Raw genomic sequence first — 19,831 nt, 5'->3', positions numbered from 1 at the left:
TATTTCAAAAGTGGTAATAGAGATGCCGACAATTTTTTAAAAATCTTTATTTCGAAGTACAGTTTTTCAAACAAAAAGTTTATAATCTTGTTTGTCGCCTCATTGAAATTCATACTATTTCTCATACCGCGTATATCACTTTCGAAAGAAGCATCCTCGTGTAGCGCTGGTTAGCCGACCTGTAAGCTGCGAGATAACTTTTAGTCCCGCGATCAATATTCAACGGGGCAGCTTGACAAAGAGCAACAGGATGCATCCGCTGGGAAGTTAACATAAATTCTCCAACTAATATCCTGTCTTACACCATTAAGCTCGGCGCGCTTATAAATTAGCTTTGGCGTACGGTTTATTTTGCTTTTCCATAAATTTCATACCGGCTGCTCTTCGGAGCAGCCAACTGTCTTCCCGGCAGTCATCTCGCGAGTCACTCAGCACTTACTCAGACTTCACGAGAGAGAGGGAGAGAGAGATCGAGAGGCGAACGTAAAGTCTGCCGATAAATTTCTTCGGCGACGGTAAGCCGCGGTCTGCGGCTGCGGAAAAGGCGGAAAGAAGGAGACGAGAGGAGAGGACGAAGGCGGCGGGAAGAGAAAGGACGAGGGAAAGGACGAGCGGAAGCAGCTTTATCGACTAGACCCGGCCTGTATTGGGACCTGATGCAGACATACCTGCAGGAGTCGTTCGCCATGTTTGTCCCACTTGTACGTGTTTCACGACGACAGCACGACTACAATGCTTCTCGCTCAACTTTCGGGAATTAAAAAACGAAGAGAGAGAGAGAGAGAGAGAGAGAGAGAGAGAGAGAGAGAGAGAGAGAGAGAGAGAGAGAGAGAGAGAGAGAGAGAGAGAGAAACGGCGGAACAGCCGATCCGCATGCAAACTGTCGGAAGAGAGTAAGCTCGGGAAAAGCGACGCGTTTTCATGGAGCTCATACTCGGGAGGATCCTCTTACGTTCTTCCAATATGAAGCACAACGAGACGAGCAAGCACTTCGCGTCGGTTTACGCGAGGAGCTTTCATCCAGGATGCAAAAATATTTGCGAGTTCTTGGTGAAGAGGCTTTTCATGCACGTCTAGCCCCGTCTCGCTCCGCTCCTCTCCCCTTCCGTTCATCCTTCCCTGCTCTAGCCACAAGACCGCCTCTGGTTTTCTCTACCACTGGATTTTTTGTTCTCGCCTACATTCTCTTTCTCCTCCCAATTCAACCGCGATAAAACTGAGCGTAATTAAATATCTGTAATGTGTTTATATACATACAACGTCTAAAGAAAGATCCGATAACGAAAATTAAAGTAAGTCCGATATATACGTGCATTCGTTCGTGAAATATGTATAGGTTGCTGCCAAGACGACAAGCTTCCAATTAACTTGACTGCATAGCTCTCCTCTTAAAATATGCATTTTATTCCTTCTGCATTCGCCTAAAACGAGACCTGTGTGGGACTAAAGACTCGGATATATAAGTATATGTATACATCGTGTTTATTCAAACGATTGCTTCATGAACACGGTCGAGGTCTCTGCATTCATATGTAACCTCCACGTGCTAATTTTATATTGACCTTCCCGCGGATGCTGCGTTTCCTATCCGGCAAGGTCATCCGTGAAAAAAAGATCCCGTTAATATAACTTTCATACATTGCCGTCTCCCTCGTCCATTAGCGATTTATCGACGTCCAATTATTCGCGACGCTTCTTCGCATCTATTTCCGTAGGATATCGATTTCGATGCTTTCGACATGAATTTCTGGGTCAAGTGGCACGGGGAACTTAGAGCGATCGCGAGCGTGCGTTACGATGCTGTCGCGCAAAGGAGTAAATTTTCTCCGGCACTAAAAATACCGGAAATACGATCGTGGCTTAGAGCGTCTTGGGGAAATGACGTTTAATACGCATAAATGATATTTTAATAACGTAAATGCTGCCGTGGATTTGAAGCATATTTCTATATAATCTAGGCGCGTATACAGACCGGCGGGGATCGCATTAAACTCTCGTTTTCAGACTGTCGAGCAGCTGCCGCATGTGTTTTTAATTGTCTGCTTTACTTTGTCGCTCTCTCGTCACGTTCATCAACGTTACAATCGAGCACGACTACTCTAATTTCATTATGACGTGCGATACGCGATGGTGTCGTATTATTACGGTAAATATATGTCTGTAACATGAATACCGTAATAAACGTGCAAGGAACAGCGGGAGCTTTTTCTACACTGCTTTTCCACCGCGAGTTCCAAGCATACCAGAATTCTTTGATATGTTTGCCTCCGGTTTGCAGTTGGCGTTTGAAAACATTTCGTGATTATATCCTTTGCGTGTCGCAAACAATTTAATTCCCATTAAATTTTTAAGCAGTAAATTGCTAGAGATTCGAGTAATCAGAAATTTAAAATACAAATTCCATCCGAGAGATATCAGAATACTTTTATTATATATTTATTTAATTTTATCCGATACCGAGAGAGAGAGAGAGAGAGAGAGAGAGAGAGAGAGAGAGAGAGAGAGAGAGAGAGAGAATATGCGAGAAGATAAACTCGCGAAATTGGAAAAGCTTTCATTTCTTTTAATTCTTCTAATTCGCGAGTGGTCTGAAAGTTCTGGGGCATCGCGCGGCATAAACGGTAACTGCCAGAACGTATGAGGTGAGGTGACAATCGCGGCGCCGCAGCGTTTCCGCTATATTGCCGTAAGAAGCATTCCTATAACCCAGAAAAGATCGGTGCGGTTGATACCGTCGCGTGGCGTAGAGACGTGCCGCATTCACCGCGCGCCACCGCGAATAAACGAGTGTACACGCCGCGCTACATCAAAGGGTTAAATCGTGGCGCATCGCACCGCATCGCGGCGACCCAATTTCGGTCGCCCGCCGCGTGCGCGAGCGTTAAAGTAACATACGACGATGCATTTTGAGTACACTCCGCGCGACGCAGCGGTTCCTCAACGTTCGCATTTCGCATCCCCCGACGACCGCGCGGTTTCTCCGTAGCGCGGTCGTAAATGCCAAAACTCCAGGCATCGTCGCCGAGTGTCGCGTATCGTCCCGCTTCTCTGTAGCGATCCGACGTACTAGACAAGTCATTAGACTTAGCGTCTGTTGCAGCTAAAAGTTAGAATTAATTTTCTTCGAACCATCTACATAGTCGACTACAAAATAAGTATCGCGATGCTTGCGGGTTCATATTCAGCAACATTTGCGACTCTCCACTATTTTCATTTTGCTGTTGTATGATCGCACAGTTGCATTGTCGAATAATTGGATTATTATTCTCTCTCTCTCTCTCTCTCGTTATGTGTTAGAATACTTCTAATTAATCGTACTTTTTGGAACGTTTAACATTGAAAATTGTCGTAAAGAACAGAGATTTTTCCGAGACGTAACAGATTTATCGTACTTGTACGTGAACATCACGTTTTTACAGCATGCCTCGTGTAGAACTCGTTTCGTATTTTATTTCGGTCTTATAGCGCCATTTGGAGGATTATCATGATCGCTAAACCAGGGTTGCGAAACTGGTAATTAAGAAATTAAGAAATCATAAATCAATTTTGATTTGTGAATTAAGCAGTATTCAATTCACAAATCAAATTTGCTTTGTGAATTACACAGGCTTTAATTCATAATTCATATTTGATTTGTGAATTACACAACTTTAAATTCGCAAATCAATTTTAATTTGTGAATTACACAGCCTTTAATTCACAAATCAATTTTGATTTGTGAGTTACACAGGCTTTAATTCATAAATCAATTTTGATTTGTGAGTTACACAGGCTTTAATTCATAAATCAATTTTGATTTGTGAGTTACACAGGCTTTAAATCACAAATCAATTTTTATTTGTAAATTACACAGGCTTTAATTCACAAATCAATTTTGATTTGTGAATTACACAAGATTTAATTTACAAATCAATTGTGATTCGTGAATTACAAAAGCTTTAAATCATAAATCAATTTTGAATTGTAAATTGCACCGGCTTTAATTTATAATTCAAATTTGATTTGTGAATTACACACGCTTTAAATCACAAATCAATTTTTATTTGTGAATTACGCAGGCTTTAATTCACAAATCACTTTTGATTTGTGAATTGCATCGGTCTTTAATTTATAATTAAAATTTGGTTTGTTAATTACACAGGCTTTAATTCATGATTCGTGTTTTAAAGCTGGTATAATTCACAAATCAATATTGAATTCTGATTTACAGGTCTTTAATTTACAAATTACCTAATATTAACTTGTAAACGTAGACATCAAATTCGAGAATTTGGAACACCTAGACACCGAAAACTACGGAGCGTACGGCCTGGGTGCTGTCATCTGCGATCTAGGCCACGTAGACATAAAAATTATACATTTTTACTTTAACTGTAATTTTTAAATGTGAGACCTTTAACTTAATAATATTTAAATCTGAATTTTTAATTAGAGGTGATATGTACATAATAATTTAATATGTAATTATGGTTCACTTTAGTCGTAATTTACAAGTTAATATTAGGTAATTTGTAAATTAAAGTCCTGTAAATCAGAATTCAATATTGTTTTGTGAATTATACCAGCTTTAAAACACGAATCATGAATTAAAGCCTGTGTAATAAACAAACCAAATTTTAATTATAAATTAAAGCCGATGCAATTCACAAATCAAAAGTGATTTGTGAATTAAAGCCTGTGTAATTTACAAATCAAATTTGAATTATGAATTAAAGCCGGTGCAATTCACAAATCAAAATTGATTTATGATTTAAAGCTTTTGTAATTCCACGAATCAAAACTGATTTGTGATTTAAATCCTGTGTAATTCACAAATCAAAATTTATTTGTGAATTAAAGCCTGTGTAATTCACAAATCAAATTTGAATTATGAGTTAAAGCCGGTGCAATTTATAAATCAAAATTGATTTTTGATTTAAAGCTTTCGTAATTCACGAATCAAAATTGATTTGTGAATTAAAGCCTGTGTAATTCATAAATCAAATTTTAATTAAGATTTAAAGTTTAGAATAATTAATAATTCAAAATTGACTTATGAATTATTTTTGAATTAAATCAGAAATTGATTTAATTATTTGCAACCCTGGCTAAAACAACGAAAAGGAAAAAGTCAATAGCATCGTCTTTTACGAAGACGTGGACTTTCGAGCACGGTTGTGGAAGAGAACGGTAGTTTGGCGATCCCGGAGATGGAAACAGCTCTATTAGGACGCACGCGAGTGCGGTTTAGTACCTTGGTTTTTAATTACATCGTGAAGCTCAGGAGTTATAGGGCGCGGAATCTCCTTTCTCTCTCTCTTGCTCTGGATCAGACATTAGAGCAGAAATTTTGCGCCAATTAAGGGCAGTCATTAAAATCCGCGCGTACAGTCGCGGACTGCGAGCGGATCGGAAGACGCGAGCCACGCAACGGAGTGTCTGGAATTTCATTTGGACGCTATTCCGCTCGCTATTCCAGATGAATGCGACGTTATAATGGCATTAATCATTCCGTCGTCGACGTTGCAGCGCAACGCGCGTCCCGTTACAGTCGATTATCTTATCATCGTCTAAATGCGATTGAATTCTAATGCTGGGTAAGATCAGCGAGCGGCATTCAGCAGGGGCGAATTGGAAACGGATCGGCAATCGAATCTGCGGTTTCGGCAAGCCGATACGTTGCTGTCGCTTTCAGCTTTTTGGGTAATCGACAATTTGACGTCATCAGTCGACTACGCGGCCTCGCCCGTCAACGGATTGGCCGATCCCGCAATTAGAATGCGGGGAAAGACATCAGGTTTAGAAAAGATTGATGTCTATAAAAGAGAAATCGACGTTAATTATAATAACCCTTTCGTACAGTAACAGTAACAGTACATCTGCGTGCGGCGCGGCGTCTCGTTCGGAAAGATCGCGAACGAATATCTGTAATACGTCGATTTTTCAAGACTTTTTTCGGAGGGTATAACGATATCGAACGCACTCGATGCGATATATCGATTTACTGCATTTAGCGCGATATTGGATGACATTATATTTTACACATTGTATCTCGACGGCGATTGAGACGGAAAGATTCAATTATCGACGCACGCGGGAACGAGATACTCTTGCGTCGCGCCGGGAGCTCGATGCAGTTCTCACGATTCGGGAGATTAAATCGAATCAAGTCGAACTGATAAAATGATTCAGGCGCTTTAATATCGGGCGACACGCGCCGGGAATAGAAAATGAAAATTCGACGGGGGTTTTGCCGCGTGTACCGACCGGATCGAGGCGCACGCGGGCATCTCGTCACGTGCAATGTCCGGCCGTGGCCGTGCGCCACGACGGGCAACGACAACGACGGACCGCAGAGCTGTACGGAACGGGCGTACGCGTGCTCGCCGGTCTCAGGAATAAAACCGTCCGGGAAACGATAAATCGATCTCTCCCGCTAACCGAGGCGACTTTCTGAACGAACGGCCACGCGTCACGTCGCGCAACCACCACATTGCACCTATATCGACGGTGCAGCTCGGGTAATAAAAAGCGATGGCGCGTTATGCCTTTGCGACTGCACGGCGCGCAAGGGCATATCCTGTGCATAGTGTGTTGACCCTTTCCTCCCTGTAGTGTAGCAAATGCCATTGTTACATCCCGACGGTTGCCACAACAGAACGTGACTTTTCGTATATGTATATTAAGAATGGCGAGGAGAGGCAACATATACGCCAGTCACACTAATTTTTTTAAGAAGAACACACGCGAACATATGATTCTCTCGTAAAAGGTCGATACTGTAATAAGGAAAATGGGAGGATAAAGCGACATGAAGAATAATGAAGCTAGTGAAATGTTCCATTGTTTAAATTTCACGACGCACTCGAAACGAGTCGTTTTGTCGTCAGTTTCAATTATTTTACCGTTTAATTTAACCGGGGTGATTCGTAACCGCGCGAATGTCCACCGCGGCGGTTTTCTAAAGGAACAATGCGTGTTTCGCGTATAGCATTACATTATTTCAATATGCAGTCACTGCTCGGTATGATGACACTCGGTTCTCTCTAGCGCGGAAAGTTTTATTCGACGAGTCGGAATGAAACTTTCATTTCAGAGCCTTTTTTTAGGCATCGTGGTAGATATCGACCGGTCTTTCCGTCTGCATGGCCTGCAATAAATTTTCAATGCTGCCATATCGAAAAACACAGCGGCGTAGCTTCGTCGTCCGTATTGTCTGAGAATCGAGGTCGAGATTCGTCCGCGAGTCACGCCAGCGGAAAGTGACGATCGCTCGATATCGTTCGACAGGCATTGAGACGATTATTTTTGAAGAGTAGCGGAAATCGGAGAGAAAATGTAGCAAAATATATTACGAAAGAGCGATACAGTGAAAAAGACGAGATATTCACAATAAAATGTCAGATTTAGCGAATGACGTAAAAGCGGATTTGTTTGCCCCAAGGAATTGGTTAATTATAAATGTATGATAAATTGTGTTGCACATTCCCCGTCGCAAGTGTTTCAAAGTCAATTTTTTTCCTCTGTTACAGGCTCGACCAGCCGGTGACCAGCTCTACGCCCGGAATGGACAATAAAAAGGTAATTATCTGATATTTACCAATATATAATCGACGTGCGATAATTTATCCCGTAAATATAATTCCCAAAATTTTATAGTTACGTTTCTTCTCGAGAGAAACTCGATCAAGATAGAATTTATCTTCATGAAGACGCTAAAATTACGACAAAATCGCGTCGCGGAGTATTTGCGTGGTGGATCGCATAAATAACGGTCGTTTCCACGATCGATTATTACTTATTGTTTGGAGCCACACGTTTAATGAGTTGCATGCCGACCGCGGGGTCTTTATGTGAGCAAGAATGGCAGAGGTTTAGCGCGGCGAACCATCCGCGCTGCTCTCCCAATTAGAGGCATCGCTCGAATTAGCATCGTGTGACTCGGCGATTACCTCGTTGGGGATAATGGCTGAGCGATACGAATCGACCGTGATTTAATTCGACGCCGCGAGACGAGGAGGGGTGCAGGAGGGGTGAGAGAGAGAGAGAGAGCGAAAGTTTACCGCGAGAGATTCGGCCGGGCTTTTCCCGTTCCGCGAAAACGAAGTTTCCCTCGGGAATCGGGATCGGCGAACCCGGGGAGTTTCGTCTTTTTTGGTCGGGCGAGCCGCCCGCACTCGCTTCCGTCGTCGAGGAACTGCGCGCGAGCAGCTCTTGTAATTTAACGGATTACCCGGGCGACTCCTCTTCCGTGTCCGGCTTCTTCGTGGCGCGCGACGAAAGCTCGCTATATGGGAAATTTCAGGGACACGAGACGAAGGACGACCGTGCGCCGAAGGCGAAACCGGACGACGCGGAACGTTGCGCGGCGCTAATGTTCTTCCGCAATTCCCGCGTAACGTTCGCGGCTGCATCATTCTCGCGAGGAGAGATCAATCACGAGGGACTTCCTCTTGCATCGACAATGCACGTGTTAATGCGCCTAACGGTGCATTGTATGTTCTTACCGTTCGCGATTTAGGGTCACTCTCTATGCGCTATATACGTGCGCGCGTTATAAAACGTGTGTCGTTTGCGAGTTTCTCAAAGAGAAACGTCCGCGGCACTTTGTATTCCTGAAAAATACAGCTCGTGTTATCGGCGTTTCTTCGAGAGCGTCAGAAAACTACGGGCGTCCGTACCCAGAACATGGGGCATTTTCCGGAGCTTCTCTCCTCTTACGCCCTTAGATGAAATATGAAATTGTATATCTAAGCGAGTCTCTTGTTGACGGTGGCCCTTCTAACAATATAAGAAGCAAGATCTGACAAGTGTCGCGCGTCTGAAAGCGCCATGTTGTCGGCATAAGGGCACAGCATTGCACGCGTAACGTCGTGATTTTCCGGCGTACGAATTCTTATATAGATGCTCGTAAACCTAAATTTGCGATTTGTGAATAAATTTGTGATTTGCATGCCGTCCATAAATTTTAATAACGCACGAAAGAACACGGCGGAAGAATATTAGGAAATGGCATATTGATTTGTTCAGCGTCGTAAACTACTTCCTTATGACGCTACTTTCCGTACGATGTTAATGCTAACGTTCTATCGTTCGATACAGAGAAATATCTCGCCATTGCGCGCAGTACATCACGAACGAAACTTGCGAGCGTCGCAAATATGTAAACTATTTTCCGTCGCTGGCTTGCATTCGGAATCGGGGGGATGTCTCGTAAAATTCGAAAGAAAAACGGAGAGCCAGATGGGAGCCGGGCGAGATAGAGAGAGCGCGCGCGCGCGAGCGGTAAATTATTCATTTCCACGTCAGGAATGGAGTTTCGAGTGTTTCCCACGACCCTCTCCAATCTTTTGTACCGAGACCGATACTTTGGCGCTCTTTTGCGCATGTATTTTTAAATCTGATGGGAAGGTAGAGGGAAATCGATAGAAGGCTGCGTAATACACCGGGTGTCTATTTCGAGGATTAAATTCGACCGGATTTTGCAAAGAGGCACGTGCTCGTCATTGAAAATGCATCCGGCTGGCCAACGTCCACCGAGTAATTAGTTATTTAGCGATATTGGTTTTGTTCGTCGAATACCGGCGCGCCTTTTTCTTTTCTTCCCGACAAGCGTGACGGGACGAGGGAAATCGACAGATCGGACGAATTTCACGTTCGAATGGCGAATGGCGCTATCGCTGCGGGTCTTTTCTTCCTTTTTCGTTTCCATGGCTTTTCATTATCGGATAGACGTTCCGAGTGGCGTGGCGAAATTTTTGTCGGCCAACGGCAATTTTGCGCGATAACGTGCGGCGCGTCGCGTCGACGAGCGGAAAAACGGATTTCGATCAGCCGCATTCGGGGAAGGCACCGAATAAAAGGTGTCGAGATCTCGGCCGCGTGGCTGATCGTGGCGAGAGAAAGATTCCAAATTTCACCGAAGATTTATTGCTTCCAGCTTTCTATCTTCATCCCGCGGGATCGCATTTGCCTTGTAAATCTTTCGAATTTAGAAAATGTTTGAAGCTATTCAACAACTTATTTCAACATCATACGATATGACACGTGAAAAAATGTCTTGTAAATAATATCAATAATATCATATTTCGCATTGCCATCATATTTGGAAGTCGCGTAATAAAATATATATTTAATCACATTTTTATATGTTACGTTAATTGAATGAATGTTTTTTAAAATTAGGTTTGCTCGTTTTAAAATCGTACAAATATATATTAAATGAGTGTCTCACCGTGCGTTAAATCTTGCGATTAATTTCGCCTTAATAAAAATTTAATTAGATGTCATCAATTCTACTCACGATCCCCAAGTTTTATAAACATAATAATTAAATTTAAAGTGAAAGTTCTATATATAGAACCTTCAGTCTTTCGAAATTAATTAAGAAGAAACGAGCGATTAATCTTAAACCTTTATTTAACCGATTTTTCGTCCTTTTTCACTTCAAGATATATATAGGACAGTTCTAATTTAAGTAAATTAAATTCAACTGACATTGATGTAACGTCGGTCGTAAGATTTGTAAATGAGTGTCTTGATAAGAAAAGGGCGCGTTTTATTTTACAGATTGTCCAGTCGAGCACGCCGCCCGCCGTACCTGTTCAGGTACGTAGCAAGCACGATGGCTCGGGGGTGGCGGCTTCCGTGTCGGGGGTGCGCAGACGGAGCGGTCCTCAAGCGGGTCTGCGCTCGCCCGCCGCAAAAAGGCCCCTGTCCGCTCCCGTTGCGCTGCAGGGGTGGTTGCATAAACAGGGCTCGGAGGGTCTCATGCTGTGGAAGAAGCGTTGGTTCGTCCTCTCGGAGTACTGCCTCTTTTATTACAAGGGTGAGTCCGCGCGTTGTACCATCGACATATTCCTTTTGCGTGTTTCAGTGTTTCTTTTTCCCGCCGCGTTATTTTTGCCCTGAACGTATAATGCTGCCGCATTACGGTACCGGTTTTAATGAGCTTTATTAGTCGGAAGTACAGTACAGCTCGTTCGGGATTCAGTTTAGCATTCCAATCCGGTAAATGTAACGTTTATTCGCTGCGTAATTATCAATTGACATTATGGACTGGAATAATCATTAATAATTATCCCAGAAGCTCCTATTAATCATTAATCTAACGGAAATTATAAAGTTAGTTATTAGTATAAATAAGCCCTCTCATCAACCGTATTGCGCAAATCGAACAAATGAGATTGTAATAGCCATTTCGCAGGAAATTGATATCCTTTGATAATGTCAGATTTCTTATAATAAAATCTAACTGACAAAAACGCAGTTTTTGCAATCGTGCAACAAAACAACGAAAGTTTCCATTTTAAGGTAAATTATGATTTTTCAAATAGTTATTTCGAACGGTAAAAAAAATCACTTTCAAGAAAATAAAATTTCTATTTCATATAAACGTCAATGTCTCCAGAGTTTTTATTCGTATCTGCTCTATTTGCGAACTTTTATTTTGGTGCATTTACCATAGATTCGCGAAAATATTCTGGAATTCCGCCAAAAGTCTTATCCCGTTTTACGCCTTGCTATAGTCTAGATCGCACAGACGACCAATTTTCAGTCGCCTTGGACGCCGTTGCTCGTCTAATCTCGGTTAGGGGCGCTAATTACTCTCGGACTCTTCGATTCGGTACGCGCACGAGGATTCGTGCGCGGTCGCAGCCAGAGTCCAGAGATAACGTCTCGCTAAAGATATACACCCCGCGCGCGGCTTGTCTTCCACATCATCCGAGAAGGAAGTTCTCGTTGGAAGTTCGCAGCGACTCGGCGCGTCGTTTACGAACTTTAGTTAAATTAGATTTGATGCATACCGCCTTCTAATTAGCGGCCTCTCGAGCCTCCTCGAGTATCTTTACCCACAAAAGGAACTAATACTCGATAACAAGCTCTTCTCCCTTATCGTTCTGCTCGCACAGATATAGGCTTACTTGAAATATCAAGAGCACTAATTGATCTCCCGTGTTTTGAAAGAAAAGAATTTATTATTATAGAGGTATTAATCTCTCTTAAACGGATCTTCGCAAAACTTTTAAATTTTATATAATCCTCCTTACATTTTTTTTCTCAAGCTCTCTTAAGTCTCAAAAATATATTTCTAAAACATTTTGTCGATATTTGTAAAATTTATGAAGCTAAAATGGAGAATGTGTGAGTTTTTTTATGTGCTATTAATATTATTTTCTTATTTTTGTATTTTTAATGGACGTTTCGGCGCGGAAGATAATGTACGATACTCTGATAGAGAATAAGAAGTGTTTTGAATTTTTGCTTCAAATAAATATACGAGGCGCAAGGAGCACCGTCAAGAAACATTCTTTTTACGTCGCTCCACTCATAGCTTTATATGTTATTATTAGCCCTGATCAAAGAATTCTAAAGTGTTGTTCGGAACCAACAAGAAGCACAAAACTTCAGTCATGAAGATATTTTCGTTTTATTGTTAAATGTACAAATAACAGCTTCTGCGCATTTCAAAATAAAACGAAAATATCTTTATAACTGGAGTTTGAAGTTTGATTATGAAATGTGAAAAGTTTTATCTTGTACACGTTTAATTGCTTTAACCACAATATAGAGTTTATATATAAACAATTAGATTTTACATTTCTAGTTATCGAAATACGAAAAAAGTATCTATGTGGATTAGTTAATTGAAATTCCACAGTCTGTAATTGATAAAAACTTTCGTTTATCGTTATTCTGGCATTTATCGTAAGCGGGATCGCTCAGCTTGAAATTAATTTAGACTAAAATTTCAGCTTGTCCGAAACGTACGAGAATTCGATTCGTTCGCCGAGATTTTGGCGGTGGCGGTTATACGTGATGTATATACATATGTACGAATACACATTTAAAAATCTGCTTTTATCTCGTTCGATAAAAATCCGTGGAATTTCGTGTCTTTTGAGATTTATATCGCCATACAATCGTGAACCATAGCAAATATGCAAATATTTATTTTTGCAAATGTTTAGCCGTATGAAAGTACACGCCTGTATAGACATCGTGCATCAATCATGTAGGAATAGACTGAAGAGAAAATTTCGAGTTAAAAATAGAGAGAGAAAGGGAAGAGAGAGAGAGAGGATATTGCATATTGAAGTTATATCATCAAATGGTATATTTGAACTAGTCAGAATTGAAAACAGGATGCAACAAATATTTTTACGTTTGACCGACTATCCGAACGTTGCAGTTTCATTACGCGAGATGTATGGAGATATATCGTAGTCATGTATTTTGTATTTTTTGCGATAAAAAATTAAGACACATTGAAATATCGCGACAGCGTGCGCGTAATTTGCGAGTTTTAACGCGAAATTACTAAATTAGATATTGCACCCTGATTTAGAGAATAAGATCAGTCTCACTCTCGTAACTTTTACCGCAACGTAGCAATTTACTAATTTTCAGGCCCGGAGGAGGAGAAACTGCTAGGTTCGATATTACTACCTTCGTACAGAGTTACCGTCTGCAAACCCGAGGACAAAGTCAACAAGAAGTTCGCCTTCAAGGCTGAACACGCGAACATGAGGACTTACCACTTCGCGGCTGACAGTCGGGAGAGCATGAACCAGTGGGTGAATGCTCTGACTCTGGCGACGCTTTTGCAAGATCCTAGCCCGTAAGTTCCTTGCACGCATTTTTAAGTTATTTAAAAGGCTCACGGGAAAAACACACGATAATTATGCAATAAGGTATAATTATGTGATAACGTGAAAACCGAGAACAAGCACAGCTTACGGCCGAGTATACCGATACGTTATTGATTATAAGAAATTAAGTAAATTTAATTATTCAGTCCTAATTAGGAAATGCTAATGCGAGCCACCTCGAGTCGCCACGCTTTCGACGTTTAATAAATTATTGGTTTATAAAACGAAGAGCGTCTGCGTCTCTTATCGCTTTTGCCATTACGCAACTTGAATAAATAAACGGATACGAAGGGCGAAATGCAGTAATGTGATAGAAAAACAACCAAGTTTTTTTTAATCCCATGTAATAATCGCTCGCGCTATTCTGCTAATACACGTGAGCGTTTTAATTCTTCATATGGCGCATCGCTTTGTGAAAATAATCCTCCCAGTTTCAAACTCTCCCTCACTCGTTATTTTCTTCTGTATTCCGTTTCGTATTCGTATTATACAGTTCCGTTTCACGCATCGCGCGCACCTGTATTTTGTCCGCGTGGAAATTTCGTTCAATTTTGCCTCTCATTCTTCTCGACCCTATTTTCTACATACGATTCAATAGCGACTTTTCAAAATTGTTGAATTCTAAAGCTTTTGAATATTATAAAAATTTTACCGTGTCCATCACAGATCACTGTGAGCCATCGCGAAAATAAAAGGTCCGCTTTTATTCTCACGATGGAATGTCTCCCCATTGTCTTAACTACGCCCGACGTCGCCCTGAAAGATGTCATTTTTTAAGACGACATCTCGACATTAGGCTCCTTCCGGAGATCCGAGCGAAGATCCCGAAATTAGCTCGGCGCTGCAACGGGGTGACGATGAACATCATCCCTTTGACGCGCCACGAAGGAAACTGGGACGGCACGGCCACCCAGCGTTTATTTGCACGCGAGAGTATCGCGATGCGGTCGTTGCAGCGCATCTGTCGTTCGCGCGTTATCGCGGCGTAACTAACCAACTCGTTAGTTAGTTTCTCGAGAGTTATTCGACCCGCGAGATACCGCCGGTGGATGAGCCCGGGCCGTTGTCCATTAGCACGTCGTCCGCAGCGACGCGCCGACGCAGCAGCGGACAACGGACGCTTCTCATGAGTTTTGTCCTTGTTCATATTTTAGTTAAAATTCTATTTACATCGAAAAACGGTTGAAACGTTAGATTTTTAGCATGCACGTTAGTACCTAAGTTACCTAAAATAATGTTGAGAATTAATTTCTTTGCATTTAGTAACATGAGACATTTTCAAAACTCGGAGGAAAATGTATCTTCCACCCGGCAACGGCGGCAACTCAGTAATTCTATTAATGTTCCACATGAGACTGCATTTTCAAGTTGGATCAACACGACATTTATTATAATCTTGCGATTTGACTGTTTAATTACCGATTATTTGATTGATCTCGGGTTTCAACATTCTATAAGCTCGAAAATCCAGAACGAATAATGTGGACTAAAAATAATAATCAGATTTCTCTCTCAATTTTACGTTTTATCAGTGGTGCGGGCGAAGCCGCGGTAGTCATAGAGATAGCGCAGGACGGCGAACGAAGCGCCCGGCCTAGCGTCTCGTCGATCTCATCGATCCTGAATCAGAGCGCCGACGACAGCGACTCCGGTTTCCATGGCTTCCAGTCGCGCGACGACCCCAGCCATGCCTCCAACAACAACTCCAGCCCGAATAGCGCGAACACTGCCTCCTTCCCGAACCTCAGTGGTAGCAACAGCAACGGCAATTCCGCCAACAACAATCACACGAGTGACTCGAGTCATCCGATGATGAACGGTTGGGTGCAACAGTCGTCGCCGTACGGCCAGCCCAGCACCTCCCAGCCGCAGCAGCAGCAGCAGCAGCAGCAGCAGCACCAGCACCAGCAATACGGGCACTTGCTCCCGCAGCAACTGACCCCGGGCCATTCGCACCAGCATCAGGCGTTGCTTCATCATCACTTGCCACATCAGAACGCGCTTCCGACCCATCAGTCATCGCATCCGCACAAGGTCCAACAGTCGCCGCAGCAGCAGCCACAGCCCCAGCAGCTGTCGCATCCCGGCTCGGGCGGCGTTCAAACGATGCAGCCTATGCCTCGAACAAAATTCGGACAGCCGATTTACGCGAACGCGCCGCCGAAGCCTAGAAGACTGACGGATGGCTCTAACGAGTACTCGACGCCGTCGCCGGATATGGATTACCGAAAGAGTCCGGTATCGCCGGACGTCACGGTGACGAGCAAGAGTCCGATGTCCGATTACGAGAGGAGCAACACGATCTACGGCACGCGGATTCCACCGTCGCAGCAGAGTCTGCGAATCGACAAATCGGGCCTGAATTACTATGGCCAGACCATCCAACCGATGGAGAGGAGGACCCCGGACACGTATGGCCGTAGTGCGAAGCCGAGGACCAGTAGCAGAGGCAACGGCGACTACGAGGAGGTCTACGGCACCCCACAACTTTATCAGAGACCCGCGGGACCGGTGGGCTACACCAAGGGCGTGTCGCCGGCGCCCATTCCTATCCCTCTGTACGCGCAACATCTGCAGCAACTGCACTCTCCCGTCACGCCGCCGAACAGTGAGTCTTTGTGCACATTTGCTTTGCTTTTTCTGTGCTTAGGTGATCCCTACAAAGGCGCTCGTAATTAGTACAACCGGCATTTCATTCCGGCTGGTACCCTCTCCGGAGAGGAAAAGATGAATATATTTCACACGAGAATGTGTGTTTGTAACGTCGTTCTGAGCTACAAAGCGGGTTTTCTTATCGGATTGTTAAGAACTTGTGCTCAGAAAATTCTCCAGGCGGGCGATATGCATTGTTGTATAAAAAGGGTGCAAATTCACTAAAAAAATAGGAATAATTTCTTTGATAATTCTACCGTATCGCCATTGGCGGTTGCTAGAATCGTTTTGTAGTATTATTTTGAAGTACAAAAGAAGATTTATTATTCTGAATTCCTTTAAATTAATTAATGCAATCGAGTATTAATTCGGCAAGATTATAAAACTTTAAGTAAAAGATAATTTTAGAAATAGATACTGGTTTTATGTTATCTCGTTATAATTATTACGGTAATGATTTGAGTGCTCTTTTTGTGCATCGCTTTTTTTTTAAATAAAATTTAACTTCTTTTTACTGCATAAATTGCATAACATGTGTCATAAAAAATGTCAAAATACGTTGTTATTCAGCAAAATGCAGTAACATATAAAGGGCGCGTTTATGATTTATCTTATTTAGTGGCAATGGTAAGACAATCTAGAACTCAACCGCCGCCGCGACCGCATAGCGCAGACTTCCTTGAGTATGAAGCAGCAAGGCGACCGCAGCAGCAACCCGCGCAATGCGAGAGACCCCCGGATCAACAAAGATGTCCGCAGAGGCCTAAATCCAGCTTAGATATAATGAATCCGTCGGACACGACCAATGACGGTTACTTCTATTCCGAAGAAAGGTACGGGCGTGTAAATTCTTTATAGTTTCACGCGCGCATCAAAGAAGAAAATTTAAAGAGAAAATTAAAATCGACCTTTGGGAAAGATATTCACTCTTTGCTCGCGCGTGTGCTTTAGATACGCGGCACAGATGCGGCAGTCCGCGGTTTATTTGCATCAGACCCCTCAACATTATCAACAGCAGAGGAATCAGTCCCTCTCGCGCGTCACGATGCAACCGAAGCTGCCGGGTATTCGCGATAATACCGATGAAAGTAGGATAGCCACATTGCCAGATTCAACCTGTCCCGCTTTGAGACGCGCGCAGCGGGATCACGTACATCAGCAGCATACGATGCCCGCTCAGTCGCTGACGCAGAGACATTCCGAGTGAGTCACCAGTATACTGTCCGAATAAATTATTAAATCTTATGGAGACTTCTCCCCTCCCCTAGAATTCCAATTAAATAATTTAAAAAAATATATATATTTTTTAAAGTATGCGCGCATACGTGCGTTTGTATGTATTTTTTATATATTTAAAAAATGAATGTTCGAATATATATATATATATATATATATATATATATATGTAAATTCAAAACAGATATCTAAATCTAACATTAACGAATTTTTTAGCAGTGTATAGCCAAGAATTTTTAAAACACATACCAGCTCAATGTTTCTCCTACTTCGTCAACATTTTAAAATAGTTTTTCAAAAAACGGTCATAAACTTCAATTCAGAGTGCCAGAATATCAGACTAAAAAAATGTTAAATGTGTTGAAAATATACTTTTCTGTCTAAATTTTACGAACCGGAATAGTGCGTATACTTTACGGTTAAAATAAAGCAATAAAAACGGTAATATATCCTCCTATATCGGACTATGAATATAATATGCGGTACACACACACACACACACAATAGACTGGAAAAAGAAACGTATGCTCGAGTATTGTTTCTATCAGGATAATGGGCGCCGATCTGAAACTCCGAAGATCCTTGCGCGAGAAAAGCTGCGAGGCGAATGGCCGCGAGACGCTGACACACGGCGAGGACAACACGATCCCTCGTAGAATACCGCGCGGCGAGTACGACGGGTGGGGAAGAGCAGCAGCGGGTCACGGTGCCCACGGAACCCACATCGCTCAGACGTGTCACGCCGGTCACGCAGGTGCCAGCAGACGATGGAGCGAGCAGCAGCAGTTCTGCAGATCGGCGTCGGCGCGTCTGCCAAGGACACGGCACCCCGCCGCCTTTGATCCCGACGACGACGACTACGCCGAGAGGTCCTCCGAGCAGGATTCACGAGATGGTGAACGCAAGATTCAGCAGGTAAGTAAACGATAAGTAAACGAAGATTCGTAAACGCACAATCTTTTCCCCCCTCCCCCAAAAAAAGCTTCATAACATTTTGTCGCGTTTTTAGCATATCCTGTATTTTGGATATATCGATCCTTTTATAAAATCTATAAAATTTCTCTGGAAAATCGGCGTGCTCTTATTTTACTTTCTAAAAAAGTGTTAAGTCTTAGAGCCGATAGTGATCGAATTAACCAATATACGTTTCATGTTAATTGAAAATTTTGATAAATGTAGTGATATATATCAATGTTGGTCCTAAAGTTCTGCGACATAAAAATATTGCCAAATATTTCTAAACGAATTTCTTCGAACTTGTTTTCCGTTGGTATTCCGGAAAAGGTGGGATGAGTCATAAGAGCGATGCGCTTCTTCGAATCAGATAGCCGTAGATAGGCCATCAGCATTGCTCGTATCAGCTTGTACAAGACAACCGTGTCGGTAACATCGGTGAACAAGCGTGATTCACGTTAGCCCTCTTGCATAGCTGTACATATACCTTACTTACGTCATCCTGACTCTCCCGTGTCTTTGCTTTCACCATCGTTCACTCAGTCGTTGTCATTGCTATTTCGTTACTCACACCGTATTAATAATTTTTAATAATAATTTTTAGTAATTAATAATCCCTTTTTTTAATCATTAACATATCCTATATTATCGGGAATTTCATGATTGTTTGTAGAGATCGATATCGATGTTTATTTCTTTCTCCAAATTAGATTCCGTGATTACAGCAGGAAATACCGTACATTTTTCTATCAGATAGCTAATGGAAAGGTTGCGTTGCGATACGTTTTTCAGCGCGAAGAGTCGATGAAGCGGCTGCTGGAATGGAAGCAGCGTATGCTGCAATCCCCGCTGACACGGAAGCCATCCGGCTCGGCCAATCGGGGCAGGACGCAAAATGATCTTTCGAGTTACTACAAGCAACAGGCGCTGCTGGATTTGGCGGCGCACGAGGCCGCCGTGGCGGAGGGTCGTCACTCCCGGAGGCGGGAGGACGGGCATCGTTCGCATGTCAGGAGCAAGAGCTCGGACGGCCGTCGGACCGCCGTCAACGTGCCACGCTACAACAGCTATTCCAGCGATGACGAAGGTAGGGCTAGCTCGCCTGAACTTATCATTTAAATGGTAGCTTCGGTTGCCCCGCGTAACGAGGGACCCCGGTCGAAATATTGAAGCTCGCGCGGGCAATTACCTCCCTGTTTGGGATATGTGTTGTGAGCATGTGCATTCTCGCGCGGAACAAGGCATGCTCGAATCGTCGGGAAAATTGTGAGCGTCTTCGCGGACAGATTTCACTGTCTTTGGAGAAGAAAGGGAATTTCATGAATCTTTATGTCAAATATTTTGATCGCCTCGAGTCC

At 42.9% G+C, this 19,831-nt stretch overlaps 1 protein-coding gene across 11 annotated transcripts in view; it reads left to right on the top strand.

Annotated features, from left to right (window-relative positions):
* The window catches only part of LOC143893932 (uncharacterized), a 132,420-nt gene that overhangs the window by 67,724 nt on the left and 44,865 nt on the right, over positions 1–19,831 (top strand). For all 11 annotated transcript variants that reach the window (XR_013255959.1, XM_077399812.1, XM_077399813.1 and 8 more), the window contains 8 exons: positions 7,512–7,560; positions 10,549–10,807; positions 13,390–13,600; positions 15,164–16,239; positions 16,903–17,116; positions 17,235–17,486; positions 18,068–18,434; positions 19,266–19,560. Coding sequence is in view for 10 of the 11 variants with exons in the window: in XM_077399805.1 (XP_077255931.1) it covers positions 7,512–7,560; positions 10,549–10,807; positions 13,390–13,600; positions 15,164–16,239; positions 16,903–17,116; positions 17,235–17,486; positions 18,068–18,434; positions 19,266–19,560 (2,723 nt within the window). In the remaining variant the exon portion in view is untranslated. The remainder of the gene's footprint in view (positions 1–7,511; positions 7,561–10,548; positions 10,808–13,389; positions 13,601–15,163; positions 16,240–16,902; positions 17,117–17,234; positions 17,487–18,067; positions 18,435–19,265; positions 19,561–19,831) is intronic.

This window comes from Temnothorax americanus, unplaced genomic scaffold, assembly GCF_048541705.1.
Source record: "Temnothorax americanus isolate GAGA-0224 unplaced genomic scaffold, ASM4854170v1 Scaffold13, whole genome shotgun sequence".
NCBI classification, from domain to species: domain Eukaryota; kingdom Metazoa; phylum Arthropoda; class Insecta; order Hymenoptera; family Formicidae; genus Temnothorax; species Temnothorax americanus.
Note: the sequence above shows the minus strand (reverse complement) of the source record. Positions and strands in the feature narration are given on the sequence as shown.